Source organism: Oncorhynchus mykiss, chromosome 4 (assembly GCF_057628025.1).
Source record: "Oncorhynchus mykiss isolate SJ-2025 chromosome 4, ASM5762802v1, whole genome shotgun sequence".
Lineage (NCBI taxonomy): Eukaryota > Metazoa > Chordata > Actinopteri > Salmoniformes > Salmonidae > Oncorhynchus > Oncorhynchus mykiss.
The window spans coordinates 44,141,643-44,161,038 of NC_143025.1; the positions used below are offsets into that span (position 1 = coordinate 44,141,643).

At 39.2% G+C, this 19,396-nt stretch overlaps 1 protein-coding gene across 9 annotated transcripts; it reads right to left on the bottom strand.

Moving 5' to 3' along the window:
- Positions 1-6,563: 6,563 nt before the first annotated feature.
- On the bottom strand, positions 6,564-19,168 carry lhx9 (LIM homeobox 9). Of its 9 annotated transcripts, none has more exons than XM_090232089.1 (6): positions 19,012-19,168; positions 15,433-15,668; positions 14,260-14,462; positions 13,308-13,663; positions 10,553-10,752; positions 6,564-7,331 (listed from the first exon to the last, which is right to left on the bottom strand). In XM_090232089.1, the coding sequence occupies exons 2-6, from the start codon at positions 15,613-15,615 to the stop codon at positions 7,275-7,277; spliced, it is 999 nt and encodes a 332-aa protein (XP_090088215.1). In that variant the 5' UTR covers positions 15,616-15,668; positions 19,012-19,168; the 3' UTR covers positions 6,564-7,274. The 9 variants fall into 9 exon arrangements, with proteins under 9 accessions (XP_090088215.1, XP_090088212.1, XP_090088214.1 ...); XM_090232086.1 differs by having other exon boundaries at positions 13,308-13,666; positions 19,012-19,136; XM_090232088.1 differs by having other exon boundaries at positions 15,433-15,759; positions 19,012-19,121.
- Positions 19,169-19,396: the final 228 nt, after the last annotated feature.

A 19,396-nucleotide genomic window follows, 5' to 3' on the forward strand; every position in this document is an offset into this window, starting at 1 on the left:
ATTTTTATGTATGTATTACATATGTCACCTTGGTAGAGCCACAGGCATCATATATTTACTGTAAAAGTTTTCTCTGTCGTCTTTTTTTCTAACTGCCTGTGTCTGGGGTTGACTATGACTGCTGTGTGAAACACAGAGGCTGTAGTCAAAGCCGATGTGATAGAGATCATACTTCATACAGCCAGCAGATGGAGAGATCAGAGGAGAGAAAATGAGAGGAGGGGAGCATGTGGGCTCCAGAGTGGCGCAGCGGTCTAAGGCACTGCTTGAGGCATCACTACAGACATCCTGGTTCAAATCCAGGCTGTATCACAACCGGCCGTGATTGGGAGTCCCATAGGGCGGAGCACAATTGGCACAGCATTGGGTTTGGCCGGTGTAGGCCGTCATTGTAAATAAGAATTGGTTTTTAACTGACTTGCCTAGTTAAATAAAGGTTAAATAAATAAAACATGTGTCCAGGAGTTTTAAAGGTTAGAGGTTAGAGTGAGGCAGAGTAAAGCTGACCTGTTACAGCAGCCTGTTAGGTCATTTGTTTCCATATGCCATCTCCCGGCCACAGGAAAGTATGTATGTGATGTTACTTATTGATAGCCAGATAAACTTGCAGGCAATGTGTGTGAGGTTTGCACAAGTATAATTGCAACCCATAGTCAGTATCCCTGATCATTCAAGGTTGTTTAGATGTAAGACTTCACACACCAACATAAATGTAGATACGGAATAATAACGCTGTTAGAAACAGAGAGAGATACAGTTTTAGCTGTAGGGAGAGCTTTGTATAATTGAGACACAGGAGAGATGCCTTATAATGATGTGAAGAATGAGTCATGTACATGAACCTATCCTTTGTGTGTGCAGACACGTGCACAGATACAGCCGTCCTATGAAGAAGTGTCCTTTTGATTGGTGGTGGGTTTTTATTTCAAACAAATAACTTTCTAACATTTTTAGTCTCTTTTCTCTATTGCAACATTAAATGCAACGAATTGCCCATCAAAGTAGGACATTAATCATGAAATTTGAAAAAACGCCAGTAAGCGCACAAGCTACTTATCAGCGCTGGACAGTGAGTTTGAAATTAATACTGTCAGTAGTAGGTTACTTATAGTAAGTTGCTTGGAGTTGCTTATATGTGTCTTACTGTCAGGGACAGGGAACGGAGAAACTGCAGGTCCTGTTTGTCAGTAGCAGAACAAATTCGGATCAATTAAAGACTAGTTAGCTTATTTTGACAGCATTGTCTAGCTAACGAGCTGATTCATCTATTCTAGCCTACATTCCAGCCAGGTCACACCAAATCCCACTGCAGTATTAGACGTTTATCCAGATCCCTAGGACATCGAGAGATGCCATCCAGTAGGGGCAACGCAAGTGCCTATTAACATCTAGTAGGCTTGTGGCTTGCTAGGGTGACCATTCCCATTAAACCATGAGCTTTGGCTCCGAGGATCGCAGGATCAATCCCAGTGCTTGGCACTTGTTTTGAGTTTTTATTATTTCTGTTTAAACCCTATCCCAAACCTTAACCCTTACCTTAACCAGTGGGAATGAATACCCAATTGTTAAGTTTAACCCTTACCTTCTTTCACTTCACCCATAGAATACTGAAGTGAAACCGTGCTGATCAACTGATATAGCCCACATATTAGTGGTTCTAGCAAAGATACCTTTAACCAACTCCCTTTCATATGTGGTTCTAGCTTGCTTAGACTGCAATGTGTGATGAGTGAGCGTGTTGTTGTAGAAAATAAAGTCTTATGTTAAAAAATGTTTTGGCTACAGGAGCAGTAGAAATGTATGATTGGAATTAAGGTTTTCTTTGGGGGGGGGGGATTGCCCACCCCAGATCTCTCCACCTCTTCACAGGGCAGACCTGTTCCGCCTCTCCCCCAAAACACCCTCTTCCCCTCTGTCACTGCTGTGTCTTAACAGCCTGCAGGCCGTCGCTCTAACCACTAGGCTACCTGCCACCCCGAGCAGTGTCTTGTCGAGATCGTGGCCTCTCTGATATCCGTTTGTGTGTGTCTGTGGAGGTGAAATGCACGCCTTTATTGGCGTTGGGGCGGAACTGGTACATATACATACACACACACCCATTAAACTGACACTCTATCAGAGAAACATGTATGCCACACAAGAGACCCACAGATCTGTGATAATACCAATACCATACTTTGTGTGTGTGTGTGTGCGCCAAGGTTATTATAGGCAACGAAAACTGAAACAAACTAATCATGAAAAAACGATTTAGTAAACTGAAATAAAATTAACAAACCGGTTTGAAAAACTAAAACTATACTGAAACTATTATCTCTGACTCCAAAACTAACTAACATTATAAAGTCTTCAAGCTTTTAGGGGGTTTTCAAGCTACTGAATCTGGCGGTTAAATGCGGCCAGGAGATTGTAATGTTTAAAATAGGCCTAGCTTGTGCATCGCAATTACTAGCTAAGGGAAAAAAATTACCAGGTAGCTAACTTGATTCTTATTACATGTACCACTAAAGTTAAAAAGCATTGGATTGGTGTAAACATGGTCGAGAGAGAGAGTTTCCTTCCACCATATTCTTCGCACCACTCTCTGCGCGATTCCTTTTAAATCCAATCACATTGGGCCAATTGCAACCCTCGATGGCCACCAGATTATCGGCACCTGATCTCTCGTTTAACCATCAATACATGCTAAAATCACCCACACAGTTGATCTCAATTAGAACCATTATTGGCCACCGATTTACCTCTCCCAAAAGCGGATGTCGATTTTTCAAGACTATTTCGCCCTCTGGTGAGGATTATCATTGGAACAATTTAATCTTGCTATTTTATCAAAATATGGATGATTTATCTATTTCACAATCACTCTGTACAACTGAAATAGAGTATTTAATTTCCTTGTTTACCACAGCAAATCTAATTTGGCAATGTAGCCTACCCTAGACATTTTATGATTGAATGGAAAAGTAATGTTGGTGTATTCCTACAAAATGTTGGTTTCCAATTTATGTAATCCATTAATGATTTTATGTCTAAATATAATGTGGCCATTTTTATCGATAGGGGGAAATTAAATATTCATGAACTGTAGACCACACATTTTGAAATTGAAAACTAATCATGATTGTTGTATTTTATGAATTAATCTTGTATTTCTATTTGGAAGTCGTTATCTTAATCAAAGAAACAGATGCAAAGTGCTTCATTTTATGTTTATTGAAATTGTCTTTCACACGTTACTGCAATCCATAACTTTCATTTACAATGTAATTCATTTTAAGTTGGTCTTCAATAACTTTTTTTTCACAGAAGAGTAGCCTCGATGTAGGCATAAGTAAATGTCTGCAATTAAAAGTGTTAACCAAATCATCGTAATTGACATCGTATTTCCGATGTTGTCCCTGATAGGACGTTACTTAATTTGGGCGGGAATAGTGAACGCAGACAATTACCATTTCCACTGTCTATTATCGAGCCAGCTTGACACCGTAACAACAACTTAATCTCGAAGAAAGACAGGCACTCTTATTTTAATTTTAACATTCGTGTAACTAGGCAAGTCAGTTAAGAAAAAAACGTATTTACAATAAACCCTAACCCCGACGACACTTGGCCAATAGTGTGCTGCCCTATGGAACTCCCAGTCATGGCCGTTTGTGATACAGCCTGGAACAGCTATCTATAGACATCCATATATGTTATATGTCATATCACGTCCAAAAGCAGAAGTTGCGTCACAAGCTCACTTCCCTTTCCCTTCTTAACGGGATGTTTTCAGTTTCCCCCGACTGAGGGGATACGGTCCAAACACTTAAAAGACACACCCTATCCCCTCAGCCCTCTAATTAAGTGGACACTTTTGATGATGTATCATTACGTCTCACGAGTATACACTTGCAGGGCAAGGGGCCAGGGAGGAAGGAATGATTTTTAAATGGACCACCCTGGGCCGGAAGTTCGTCACTCCTTCATCCCGCAATGATTGTGTTTTCAGCCACCGGTAGCTTGTGGGTGCTTTATATGCACTACAGTCAGTTATATATATTATGTATATTTATAATTCTTAATATCTACTGTATGATAGCTAGCAAATGAATTAGCTAACTAACGGTAGCCTGCCCATCTTGATCTTCTCAAGAAGGGAAATGTTTTATTTCTACAATTTCCAAAATGTAACCAAACAAAAACATATTTACTTTTTACATAGTAGCAACATGTCTAACTTATTTGCATTCGTTTTAACTTATGTTGACTTCTCCATTGATGTTGTTTTTATGTATTTGCGGACTTTTCTTACAATCGTCGCAAATTGAATTATGGAGAGTTTCAGGCCCCGGGGTGAACATGATTGTACACTCGCAAAGTCGACTAAAAATGAGGGCTGAGGGTCTTACGTTGCAAACTTCCCTTGCTTGGCTAATCATTTGGACCACCCTCCAAGATGGCGACGGGGATTCCCCCAAGGGCATAGGGCGAGGGTACGTGGACATGGGTGTGTCTTTTAAGTGTTTGGACCACAGTCAGGGTGCAACACAAATGGCTGCAATTGTTTGTTAGCATTTTGGCATATTTTCCTAGATTTAGAACATAAAACAAGATTTATAAAGGAAATATCATCCCGTATGTCTACCACAGCAAGTAATTCAATAGTTTAAGCATATATTGAACACATTTTTTCAGAATATTTACAAATAATCGATCTTAATGGGGTTAGCAATCAATGCCACAGACATTGTTAGAATTAACACTGCATATGAGGATGTAGTGAGATACTTTTCTCATCAATCATCTTGAAAAAACATATACTTAAAAGCTGGAGATCAACCAATCATCCATCTTTAACACAATGGAAAGGTTAAACTCTTTATCTAAATATTGAAAGTGCATGGGGGATGGAGAGAAACAAAATGGTGCAGTTTGAGGCCATGTGGCAGAGAGTGATGTGTATGCTGGAGAGGGGAGAAGCAGTTGAGTCTGGGCAGGGGGGATGTTTTGTATTGTTTCAAAAATTCTTATAAATTAAATCTTGAATAAGCTGAATTCCAACTGGTAATTGGGACAGACATGAATGCCATTCTGGACATGCAGGACAAAACTAATAAGACCAACTACAATCCACAGGCAACCAAGTCTCTCCAACATATACTCTCTGATTACAACCTCATTGACACCTGGCAAGCTCATAACACTAAAGCAAAATAGTTCCCTTTCTATTCAAACAGGCTACTCTTCTATTTTCTTTAATCAGGAAACCAGAAATTCAACATCACTACATGACCAAAAGTATGTGGACAGGACACCTGTTCGTCAAACATAATAAAATAATGGGCATTAATATGGAGTTGGTCCCCCCTTTGCTGCTATAACAACCTCCACTCTTCTGGGAAGGCTTTCCACTAGATACTAGATGTTGGAACATTCATCTGAAGGGATTTAGGGATTTTATCCCTCGCAAAATGCTTAATAATCCGAAAATATAAATAAAATGACAAAGCATAGTTGAGACAACTGTAAAATGAATGTAATTGTACAATGGAATCTACTAGTATTTAAGACCCTGCAGTCTGCACAATGCTCCATTATAATCTGAGGCATTCTACAAACCACACATCTTACACACAACTAGTTAACAGCTGAACTTCTTTTACTTGCCACACACACAAACACACTTGCACACTAATTGTTACAATAAGAAGCATTCCAGTCACCAACCTCCATCCCTTCACATTCTTGTCAGTCAGCAGGATGCTGTGATGATGTCCAGAATCTCCTGAATCCAAGATGGCCGACACTGTTTGTTTGTGTCATGTTGCAATCCCATTTCCTGCTGCTCGCTAGTGTAAACCGTCCACCACCCGGGCATGGAAAAACAGCACGGCCGGCACCCCAGTGAGTGAGGTTTAGGCTTGGACTTGTCTGTAGCGTTTGCTGTTTCCTACGTTGTTGGAATTCAACAGCGAGCTGTTTTACTAGGCCCCATGTGGCACCACCGTTCCCCTCCCTCCCTCCAATCCCGGCCCTCTGCTCCCCTCTGTCTCACTCTTTCCTAACATGGATATGTAGCATTCATCATAGAGCAGTAAGTACACCACACTGAAGGAACCAGGGTAAGGCAGTGGGATCAGGTTGCTGCTAAAATCCTCGCAATGTTATTCTTGAGATGCGGGTAGTCAAATATAATTATTGTTGTTTATCTCTAGAATGAAATGTAGTGCCCACATTTGTCACGATTCTGAATGGACTCCATCCAGAACTTAGAAAATGTAATTGTAAATAGCTTGAATTCTACATCTAATTAATGTAATCTACAGTATTATCAGTAATCACACACTTAGGAATTACATGGGCTGGTTGTGTAATTGAAAGTAACGCTGCATAGTAACCAAGAACCTAAGAATAACCACAATATTGAAAACAGATAATAATTGTATTGTTCATATTGTCCTTGGTTAGCTAAATGTCATGTACATGCATAAATAGGTTTCAAGCATTACACTCCATCCATGTTCTCACAATGACATTTCATTTTCCACCATAAAATATGTGGGCATGATCAGGATCAGGGACAGGATTTTCACAGGGTTTATTTCACAGCTGACAATGAATGATACAAATACAATGCATCAAACAAAATAATAAAATACATCTCAAGGATAATGTTATCAAGATGAGGTGCATGCAAAATGGGAATCTTTTTCATCTTTTTTTTTTACTTCCTCTTTTCCTTAGTGAAGCCAGATCACAAAGCGCCAATTCTGCAGTCCTCTTCATCAGCCCGTTTGATGGCCGTCATGCTCGCCAGTTTCAAGGAGGCCATGTGTTTACAAAATTACATTTGTGACAAAATAACTTTTTTCATAGAGTAAGCCGATTCTGTAGAGGGTGGGGTTAGGAGTGTGTGGGGTAAGGGAGGGGAGTAGGTGTGTGTCTGTGTGTGTTCGTGTCCTGTGGTGTTGTTTAAGGTCTGCTGTCTTTTAATCCCATTGTATCTCCTGTGCTGCCAGGCTGCTCTGCTATATACAACTATGTTACTATACAACTTTATTTCACTGTGTGTGAATGGCATTCCAATACAAAGAGCAGTCAAGTCTTTTTTTCATAAGGATATCAGTAATCACACACTATTATCCTCTGTAGTTGGATTCAAATGTTCAAAATATTTATTTTGTTTTTTTGGACTAAAACATGTTTTTGTTTATTTTTTTTCTCTATTCTATGGTCTTATCCTAATATTGTCTTTGTCTTCAATGGTGAGGAATTCCCCTTCTCTTAATACTTTAGGGAATTTTCAAACGTCGGGAAGTTTGGCTGTAATGCCCCAAGATTTGTTCTCCCTGAAAGAAATCATAGAGTAACAATATATTAACTACAGAGCAACCTGGCTTTATGGGTCTGCATTTACTCTTCACTTTAGCTCTACATAGATATATCAATCAATGTGTGCTTTGCAGCGTTCCTTTTTCAATTTAAAAAAGTTATAGCCATATTCATGCATTAAAAAGCAATTTTCAGAAATTTTTGACGACTTGGTTTAGGTGCAAATCCATGGGGCATTACTTTAAAACTGTAAACACCATAAAATAGGAAATTAAAATAAGAGTACAAATGTGGAACGCTTGTTTTGAATTGGTCAATCAATCATTGAATGCTTTTTCATTTGTTGATGTGAGTAAAAAATAAAACAGTATCTAAGGAACAACACAAAAATGGCAAGTGTAATGAAAAATAAAAAACTCATTTAAAGCAAAGTATTTTTATTCACACAAATTTAATAAGATATATAACAACCGTTTGGTCCATAAATATTTAAGGGGAAATAGTTTCTATACACCATCTTTATCAAGAAACAGGGAAACATGGACAATCTTGATAGAACACTTACTGTACTGAACTATTAACACGAAAATCAATTTATAAGATTCTTGGATTAACCAACTATATCTGAAAGAGTGCACAAACGCTTTCTATGACATCGCTGCCCCCTTTTAACAGGATACACCATAAAAAGATCTTCAGAAATAAGATGTAAAACAGTACAAAACTAGTGAGGCGTCACAAGTATGTGAATCAGTTAACAAACAACACATATAATCCTGAAGTTCACAAACTTTCTTCCAAGTTATATCATAAGGCACATAGTAGAACTGAGTTAGGCATCTACTTCATCAAGTAGATTGAGAATAACGCTTTGTTCTACAATAGAACAAATAGTGACAATTACAATAAAATGTTTTAACCCAGCAGCAAGAACTCCTTCTCTTTCTTTCTCTTAATCCGCACTATGTAGTCCTGCTTTGCTATCAACCACAACCCCAACGCCAACGACCTTAAACAGCTGGCCCAGAAGACAACAAAATACTAATTTAAAATGTTAGAACCCTGCAGAAGGACTGCTTCTCTTTCTTTCTCTTAATTCATTGAGAGGAAACATGTTTTTGGTCTGTTCAGTGGCAAGTGATCGTAAAGAAAGTATAAATATGGCCTAACGTGAACATGGAGGATGATTTATTTGTCCCACTGGCTGCATGTCTTCTATCTCTAGTTTTCTGAGGTCATTGTAAAGTTTCTGTCAGCTCTACGCCTCTAATCTGCCACATTGTCATCCCTCACTTTTTAACCTCCTCCCCTTTCCCTTTTTTTATCAACCCTTCTTTACCCTGAGCAAAATGATGGGCAGTATTTTATTTAACAGTAATTCTACGGGCACGTTGAATCCAGATAAACTATTTTAAAAAATCAATTTGTGTGTTGGTATGTAAAATTAGGCCAGCAGATTAGAAAAAGTGCACTGTCATGGAAACAATCCTTTCAAACAGTGCCGATTCAACTGTGTCCCAATCCAGAATTTCATTCACTGATTTCTATTGTGGAATTCTTTCTAACATCAATGTTACTGCATTACATCTTTGACAGTTACCACTGTACAGATATATAGATTTGTTCTGTTGTTATTGATTTTTTTCACAGTTGAGGTGTGTCAAGACGAAATGCATGTTGAGGTCACAGCAGCCACCTGGAATTTGAGTTGTAATTGTCCGGATTCTTGTAATGTATACAGTGCAATTTAGAGATTAGAATTACTAATCCATAAAATAATCCAATGTTTTCTTAGGTCCAGGATAACTCTGAATTATATTTTACAACGTATTCTGCGAATGTATTTTGATTTTGAAAAAACAAAATATCTAAATATGTCTTAAATAGGATAGTGCTAACATACACATTTCTAGAGCAAAATATTAATGATTTTAAATTAATTGATCAGTAAATAATACATTAATTATCAGGGATGGATAAATTTAGACTTAATCAAATTACCAAATGAAATAAAATAAAGTAAAAATAATATACTTTTCCCATTTTAAATAGTTCCATTTGGGCTCTGTCCAAGATTGTTGAACCCTGTTCATAATTGTTCAATGCCGTCCAGATTCAAAATGTCCTCTACACAATACCAATCACTAAATACGTTGACTACAAACAGCTGCCAAGCGGTTGCAAATGCTACACATCAACATAATTTCCTCCTGTTTAAATGTTGCTGTAGTTGTTCTTGTTGATCTTGTTGCTTTTTTGTTGGGTACAGTACAGTACTTCCTGTATCCACAGAACTGTCTCTGTTTTCTTTAAAGGTGTTTAAAAAAATGTAAATGCAAATTATGGAAAAACACATAAATGAGTTAAGAGCTTAGAGTTGTAGAGCTTGCTAGAAAAGGTTTGTCAAGGTAGTCTGTGAGGGGCTCCCCGAATCATGGCTGTCCAAACTAGATGTGACGGAGGTCACTACAGTGATAGAGGGATTGGTCAGGTCTGTTAGTGTGGCCGCACTGGAGGGGGGCGTCAGAGCGCCGCTGTCGGACGAGGGCGGCGGGAGTGACGTGCCGTCGGCCTTGTCATTACCATTCTCCTGTCGCAAAACGTTCCTTCTGAATTTGGCTCTTGCGTTTTGGAACCATACCTGCAAATCCAATCCAATGGCTTTTACTTTATGTTTATGTCTAATTTATTAACTTATTTTCTTTGTCTCCTTTCTTTCTAATAAAATGCAATGGTTATGACATCACAGTGTTGTCCACTACCTGACTCTCCCCGTAGAGTAGAAAGAGTAAAGAACAATACCTATAAACTGTTTTTGACGCCATTATTTTGGGCTCAGGGAGTAGAAACCAAATGAGAAATGACCAGCTGAAAGAGTATTTTTATTTTGTAAAAGATCCTTACAGACTTGTGCACTCTCTCTTAAATTACTCTTCCCACCACTGACCCAGGGAGATTGGGAGTGATACGTGGATGAAGTATATGTCTAGAAACCCTAAACACTACAAATACCATACATCTCCTTCATACAGTACATCAAGGAACCTGGTGCCTAACAACATTCCATACAACATCGGTAGAAAACCAATGAAAATAATTGTATAAAAAAAACATGATTTCAATGGACTTGAATGGAACTGATGGTCAAATGTGAGAACAGACAATGGACTGGGGGATATAGAGTGATGATGTCATACTAGGTCATAGGTCAGAAATGAGGGCGATGGCTACTGCTTACCTGTAGAACTCTTTTGGTGAGGCCTGTCTTCTGGGCAAGCTGTTTGAGGTCCTTGGCGTCGGGGTTGTGGTTGATAGCAAAGTAGGACTTCATGGTGCGGAGCTGGTGGTGCTTGAAGGAGGTGCGCATGCGCTTGGTCTTCTGGGAGGGAGGGTAGGCCTGGTCACGGTCCAAGTGGTCTCCATCGTTCTCATTACAACCTGACCAAAAGGAGGATAAGGAGGGGGTGCAAAGTTAGAACAGATATACTGTGGTAAAGTGTGCATTGCAGTATAATTCTTCAAACAAAAAGTGGGGTGCTGTTGGTCCTCGTACATATAATCCCGAGTTGTCAACATAGACAGCACTCCCAAAATCAAGGTTGTTAGTTATAGAAAGACACAGCACATCCGATCAGGGTTAGGATAAGGTTATGATGATTCCATTGAAGAGGAATTAAAGGCATAAAATGGCCATCATTTTCAGTTAAGATTGAATTAAATCAATCATAAGTTATTCAAAATGTAACGGACACAAGCCCCTTAGAAAGTATGTAAAGCAGATCCATATCTACAGTAGGAGTTGATCAGTCCTCAATTTGGTCAAGCTAGCATTCTACTCCTCTGTGCTTAAAGAAAGCAATAATGTATTGTCATTAAAATGTATTCTCTACTTCCAATATGCACCATACTAATATTCTGTCCTGTCTATTGAAATATATTTAAAATCATTGATTGTCATGCCATGATCAAAATACAATTATTTTCAACACATCCAGCAGACATGCATATTCCTATAACAGACTTTACTCATTCTACTATAGGCCTATTAGCTAAAGTGGTCATCTCTAAATCTCTGACTAATAAAAGAGAGCAAAGGCTGTAGTAGGCTGTTAATATATTCAAGACACCTATCTTGATATTTCCGCCCCCTGCAAATGCAAAACACAGTTCAAATGACAGACTTTAGTGCTGGTGTCACAGACCTAAACTAGACGTTTAGTTGATACAGAACTAAACATGAACACAGAAAACCCTAGGATTAAATATCTCTGGGCTACAGAATCTATGTATTTTTCAAATGAATCTTGGCCATAGTCCAAGACTACTACTCATATTTCATCAGAAATGTGTAACTTAAAACACTTATTTTCAGATGTCAAATATGCATCTTAATTCATGTTAGACAAGCATCTTAAAAGCACTGCAATAAAATAACAGCTATATCTTTAAATCTTGGGTATCCCATTTTCCTCAGCTATGATTGCTTGCTGAGTGCCTTTATTTCTACAACTACCCACCAGGGGTCGCTAACAAAACATGCTGAGTCGGTATTCCAACTGCAAGGTCGACATGGGCATGGAATAATTATCTAAAGACGTAGGCTATAGGCATATAGAGTCGATGGAACCTAAACTTTAAACCGGATATAGACAATATCAACATTTTTGCTCGAAACTGACTGTGAAAGACAGGCAATTTGTGATTATACCTAATGGAATGTTTTTTGAGTGCTATGGACAAAAGCAGGATTTAATTCAGAGCTAAATTCAATCATATGTATTTGCAGTGCAACCAAAAGTGTTTTAAATATGGAAAGAGCACAACATCTACAGCTGAACATAAATACAAAACAAATGAAGGGGGCATATGGGCATGTTTCTAAAATGAAATAGTCTTGAGAAAAGAACCATTACCACCACCCTTGTCGTTATTAAAGCAAAATACTGTAGTCCAATAAACATAACATATTATGCTTGGGATAGACCATAATAGAGGACATAACAAAAGCATCGTATTAAAACAATTCAAATATTTTTTTTTATATAACGTTAGATACTGGAGAGGATGTAATGTTATTGCTTGTTTGTTTAGTTTTTTTGTATTCCGCTCCATCTCACTCACTCTGTTTCTGAGAACTGTGCTGACCTTCCGAGTATGATTCAGTGGTTGGAAGCCAGGGATTCCTACATCACCTTCAATTAACGCAGAACAATTATTTAACACGCAGATTACCCTTATTCCTCTCCATGCATGGAGAACAGAACAAATTTGGCACACAGTGACAAACTTTCTCAGCCGGACACTAATTGTAAAAAGCGACTACAAAAGAGACGCCGCGGGGTTGGTTAGATTATAACATTCACGTTTTCAATGCCAGTTTTTAATTGTAAAATTACCTGTAATGTATAACGAGGAGGCAATTTCCCCACATTTTAAATAGTTGAGCCCATATTTATTTTACCCCCTGCACGTGCTTATGTCACTGGTTCAAGTTCATGTGTGTACCCATTTTACAAATTCGATTACCGAATGAGAGCCATAATTAGGCTATAAAAGTCAAACTAATGGTTAACTGGGGGTACATTTTTGATCATTTTGACAGCATGCAATTTAGCCTAAAGAGGAGAAACGCAAATACGCTACTTCATGAACAGAGCACACAAAGTAGGCATCTTCCAAGGTGTGGAATGGCTAATTGTTCTCTTTCGTGTCCCCCCTTTTTTTGGTTAAAATTGCTTTTGGTGTAGGAATACGGAGATGAGGCCTATGCCCTTAAACACGGATCAAGCCAAATAATTAATGAAATCTCTATATTCGACATTATCTTTTCTACTCAGTTCACTAGCGCGCGGCATGGGTTGGTTAGTTAGCATGTAGCCTAACAGGTTATAGGCCTCAATCAAAACATCCCCACCGTATCGTTATTTTCAAACAGCGCAATAGCCTTCTGTGCGTACAACTCCCCAACCAGCAACTCCTCTCCGTCTCATCACCTGAGTTGTAGCTGGCGATGTCTATGCCCATGGCGGGGCTCTTCCTCTTGCGAGGCCTTCCCTTCTGAGCTGTCCCAGTGCCATTGAAGTAAGGCAACGCCAGACCTCCGCCTTTAGCCGCCAGCTCGGAGTAGTTGAGGCCGGGGTGTGGGTACTCTCCCTGGGCTATGGTCTCGAAGTGGACCCGGCAGTACACCAGGCTGTCCTTCATGCCGAAGTGGTCGCCGGTGGTCAGGGTCTTGTTGCACGTGGTGCACGTGAAGCAGCTCAGATGGTACACCGAGTCCCGTGCACGCATTACCATCTCCGATGCCGATATCCCGAGGTGGCAGCGCGCACACCTCTGCACTGAGAACCTTCTGAAACAAGGACGCAATTCTTTAAAAACACGCCCAGACATAACACTTCTAAAACACTCAAAACAGGATTGAAAAAGTGGAACACAAACACACACCGCGAGTGGCTACGTAAAATACAACTCCATGTTCTTACTGTGCTTTTATTCAGCAGTTTGCATGTAATGTCATAACCTCCATCCGCAGGCCTATAATAACATATCGCATTTGCAGCATGGCCAAGAGACGACAGATTGCCTCTGATATTTAGGATGCTTGGCTATTAACAGCTATTTATATTTCCATGTAGTAGATTCATTATATGGGGCCTTCCTTGTATGACTTGTTGAATATGCCAAAGCTATAGCTGATCGAAGCAATAGGCCGCCTTCTGTGCGAACATTTAACCTATAGCCTATTTCAAATGTTCTGTGGCCTGTGTTTGTGTTTATAGATCTATCGTTTCAGACATTAACAATAGTTTGTATGACAGGCCTAATGCCAAACACACAAGAGAGTGAGGGAGAGAGAGCGTGTGTTCAATCGTCGAATATTAAAATCAATCATTTCACTAGGCCTATAGAAAAACAACCAATCATAACCGTATGCTTTCTTACCTGTAGTAATCCTCCTTGCAGTAGATGCTGCCATCCTTGGCAAAACACGTGAGTTCTGACTCCAAATGTTGTTTACATTCACAGCATTTGAGGCACCGCAGGTGCCACTGTTTATCCACAGCGAGTAGGTAATATCTATCCGAGATTTTGCCTCCACAGCCAGCACACAACGCGGGCTTCTCCGGTCCCATCGAAGGCATGGTCTGGAAGAGGAGGGGAATATTAATACATGTGGAAATGCATGGCTCACATCCTGCGCATGTGGTGAGGACTATACTTCCCATGTGGGGTTTGGCTTGTGTGTGATAAAACTGACATATCTGAAAAATTACATATTAGCCTAATATGAGCAATGCACAATTTTCTTAAAAATAAATAAATAGTACAACGATCGTTAGAATTTCTTAAGTAGCCTATATATGACAGTTCGGTTTTAAAGCCAATCCCAAGAAATTCCTGCGGAGCTGAAAATGTGTCAACATGCAGGGCCGGTTGTGTTTAGGGAGTAACTGCATTCAATGTATCTAACAAATGGAGCCTGTATACATAAATGTATTACAATGACAAAGAATAATTAATTGCGCTTCATTGCACATTTAAAATAAGCTGTATCGACAGCCTGGTGCGCTATGTCCTCCTACTTTCACACGTCTATAACTTTAGCATTACTGCCAAAAGAACAACAATAATAATAATAATAACAATAAATTATTATGTAGAGATGCTAATAATTTCCAAACTATTATCTATGTAATAACTGTTTAATTAGGCCTATATATTATATAAATAAACAATAACAGCAATTTGTTATTTGCTCAAAATATGAATTGTGTAACAATTTGGCAAAATGTGAGTAATAATTGTCACTTTTACTTTATGCACTTTCACTTAGTTTAGTTGATAACTGAATGTATTTGTATTACATACGAACATTTCCACACACATACATGTTCTTTAAACATTTTTTTTTGTCCATATAGGAACCTGTAAACGCAATATTAAACCCAACATTTTCTTTCGAGTGATTGTTTCTTGCAGCTATCTTAGCCCAACTACAGCTTCATAAAGCATGTCCTTGCATTTAAACAGTTATGCCCATTTGGATGTAAGTGGTAATCTTCATGGATGTCAGAACAAGAAAAGAAAACATTGCATTTAGTACATTTTTCTTACCGATTCCCTTCCGTTGAGCTGCACGCCCTTGGTAAGGCGCGAGTCGGTTTTGGATCTCCTCTCCATCTCCTCCATGATGCCTTGGATGTGGTCACCGGAGATCCCGTGGAACAGCATGGCTCCCGCTCCTGAACGACGCAATGTGCAACTGCTCGCTTCTGCCTTGCAGCCCACAACTTCCATATACAGCTCTGCGTCCCGTTGGCTCAGAGCATCCGACTGGCTCTGCTGTTAGACTGTTAGACAGGCACACACACAAACACACACACACACACACACACACACAAACAAACAAACAAGAGACACACTCAGCTCAGCTCACCTCCCCTGCAAGTGGTGGATAGATGAGGGACCGGGAGAAATCAAGGCAGGAAGAAATTATTTCCTCTCCCCTGAATGTTTTGTAACAAAAAAAAATAAGTATAGTCCAGCTGATCCGGCGGTGGCCAGTTTATGCACTGATGATGATGGTGGTGATGGACGGTTAAAATTGCAGAAGTTTCGATTAGGTGTTTTTCTCTCGACAGTCCCGCGCCGATCTCACGTTATAGGGTTCCGTGCGCTTGAAGGTCAGATTGGGACTGCCTGAGTTGGAGAGCCGTGTCCTATTTGTGAAGAGAGCAAAAGCCTGCCCAGTTTGGATAATTTGGTAGGAGGAGTCGTTCCCTCTCTCTATGCCACTGATTTCTATTCACCAACAAAGAGCTGTCACTCTCCCCTCTAACCCGCGGTGCATGTTGGCTGCGAGAGCGTGGAGAGAGACACTTTGGTTATTGACATTTTCATTACTTTTCTTTTCTATGGGTTTTAGTTATCGGAAGACATTAGTGGAGTCTAAATCGCAGTGACACGATACGGTTTAGTGAAATTTGCATAATCTTTTGGTGTGATTGAATTAGAAGGATAAACCTTGGATATTGAATTGTAATTTGAACGAATTTTAATCTGTATAAACTGTAATATGGAGTTTCAGTAGCCTCACTTGCTGAATTTGATTCGATAACTTTATGTGAAACGTCTAGTGGAATAGCACGTCTTAAGTGAAACAGTCGTGTGAGGGTGATACCTTTCCTTGTCATGTATTTTTTGCCGCCGTGCATTTTTAAATGTGATACTCATTTACCTGTGAGCGTGCTGTGTATGCCTAATAACTATGTAGGGCTATAACATGTTTATTATAAAAAAAAAGAAGTTGAACATTTTGGATTGGATTTTGAAAATATTAGTTGTATTGGTAAAATGTTAAATTTACCCGGATTCTGATTAATTAATACTATAGAATACATGTTGCGTGTATGTGTGTGTGTGTCATAGCCAACATATGTCCAGTTTAGCCTACAAAACACAAGTAGGCCTGCGAAATAATTTTAGACCTATATACGATAAATATTCCTCAAAGAGTGCATGGCAAATATATAGGCCCATTCTAAAACGGACAAATGCCGGGCCCTTTTCTCTTTTTCTGATAATCAACAAAAGACGTTAGGCCTATCCCAATTAAGAAGACATTAGCTTATATGAATTGTCGAGTTATATAGCTGCATGTGTTGAAGTGACAGTGGTAGGCTGCATTCTGTGTAAGTAACGTAGACCCTAATTACTGCTTTTAAAGCCAGATCAATGCTCTCTTAATTAAACAGTAACCTAAAATCAACGTAAACTAATTATCCGCCACTGACTCATTAGCATGTCCCTCGTCTCTCCAATTAAACATTCTGTACTCAAACTATCACTTTACACTGACAGACAGGCTTCTCTCTCCAATGTGTGACAACACACACCCATGATATTTGCTAAATCGGTTAGTTTCTTTGTAAATTTAAATTGTGCACCTTAATCCAAGATATTGAATTCCATAAAATATTTGTATTGTTTGTATAGCATGTGGTTGAAGAAGTAATTTCTATTATCTATAACGAATGTGTGTATCGTTTTGTGCCTAAGTTCCCGGCCGAGGCCTGACAGACAATAAAACACGTCTGGGAGATTTTAAGGTTTTGTGTCAGAGGACAAAAGATAACTCTCCTTACAGTCCGGACCATTAGACTTCCCAAAGCTCCATGAAGTTGCAGGTGCGCTTCCTCACGCCAACGCCAATCATTTTAAGACCTGTTACATTTCCATTTTGTCGCGGGGATCAGAAGTCGTGTGTTTAATTGGGCCCCCCTAGATAACACGGTGCGTAAATGTCTAAACTTTAAAGGAGGTGGATGTGCTATATAGCAGCAGCGGAGTTAATTCGCGCTCTGTCAGTTTCATTCCACTGAAGTTTAAAAAAAAGGCACTCAGGATTAATTTCACTTGGACAAAGAAAACCTAAAAACGGGAAACGTGCAGTTCAGTGTGACATTTACTTGAAGTGTTTATTATGCGGTCCCAAGAGAGCATAGAACACGCAGAAGTGGCCCACCTAATTTAAAAACGCTTATACAAAATGTAGGCTATAGCTGTTGTTACTTATTTATTTGAGAAAATAAAATTAGCCATGTTATTATTATTATTATTTCATTGTGCCTCTTCAGAAGGAATAGGAAATGTTACATAGCCCCTAGATGCATGTGTCTCCCTGGCCTCCAGCAATGACATTTCATCCAAGTGAAAAAGGATTAAAATGCGTCAGTGCATCCACGAGCTCTCCCAGTGTTCATCTCTGAAATGGAAAACAACCCATTTCGTTTTTTAAACTTAGATCGATATTTAACGTTATCCCCTCTTAGTTTATAGCTAGGCCTATTTCACAAGTCTATAGGCCTATAGCAGGTTCTTCTTTAGACTATATAAATGCGTAATTGTCTCCTATATGATGTTTAAAAGAAATGCCCATTGATGATGCAATTTAGAGCCTAATGCCAATAATGATGAATCCGACACATATAATTATCCATTTACGAAAATAATGTATTGGTCTTTAAACGAGTTGGCTTTTATATTTTTCGTTGAATTAATCTCTGCATTGTTTTAACCATGCCGGGGTTTTGTCTCGTGAAGAATAATAATCATCAAATTAAATATATGAGCCAACAAAAGTATTTACATTCCTGTCAGAATTCCTCCTTATTTTACTATTATTTGGTGGCTCCAGAAGACTATTTATGATGACATTTGAGAATTGGCAACACATTTAGGCTACTATGAATTCCTTTTTAGTCCGTTTTCCCTCTCGTGCCTTTTCACTATTTTGCTGCGGCTTTGCTGAGAATCATGCAGTTCACTGTACTGTGCAGCTTCTTCTCAATTTCAACCTTGATTTCTTTCAAACAAAATGTTTACCACGAACATACTGTATTCGGAACAATGACAGATAAGACAGCTATATTTTAACTATTCCACGGGCGGCTCAATGCTGACTTTTGTTTCCTTGTGAATGAAAGAAATATCGCCAATCCGTCAACATAGGCTTTCTCAAAGCTCAGTTATATGGCTCACTATATCCGTCATTATTAATGCAACGTCTCATAGCTTACACACACGCACAACTTTTGCACACGCACCTCGAAAAATAGCAACCATGTGCATATAATGTATAGCACATCGAATAATTGTGTGAAAATGTGTAATTCAGGTGAAAGTTGAGGTTACCTTCAGGCTGATAATGCGCTGTCCTGGTATAGAAACCAACCTTGTGTTGAGAAGGTTGCGGGCCTGTAGAAGAGAGGAAAGGAGAGGAGGAGGAGGAGAGGATAGCAGAGATTCTGCCGGTAGATGGGGGTTGTTCCTTGTTTCTCGTAGTCCTAGTGAGTGTCAATTAAAACAAACCTACCGCTTGGCGAGAAGATATTTATATATATATTCCTCTCCCTCCACCAAACCCTCTCAAACAAACGGTTAATGAGAGCTCACGAGCCAACGTTGAGACGCACGCACGAGCACGAACACACACACGCACACACACACACATCCCGGGTTTGTCCAAAATATCAGTATGTCATTGCCCATATGAATAAAATCAGGTCGTGTTTGTTAC

Bases quoted from the DNA above. Each gene is read 5' to 3' on its own strand.
- lhx9 (XM_021599746.3), bottom strand. From the start codon at position 15,615: ATGGAAGTTGTGGGCTGCAAGGCAGAAGCGAGCAGTTGCACATTGCGT. The intron at 13,667-14,259 runs GTAAGAAAGCAT...TCCTTGTTTCAG, and splicing joins TGCAAGGAGGATTACTACAG to AAGGTTCTCAGTGCAGAGGT. The intron at 10,753-13,307 runs GTGATGAGACGG...CCTTTTGGTCAG, and splicing joins CATCGCCAGCTACAACTCAG to GTTGTAATGAGAACGATGGA.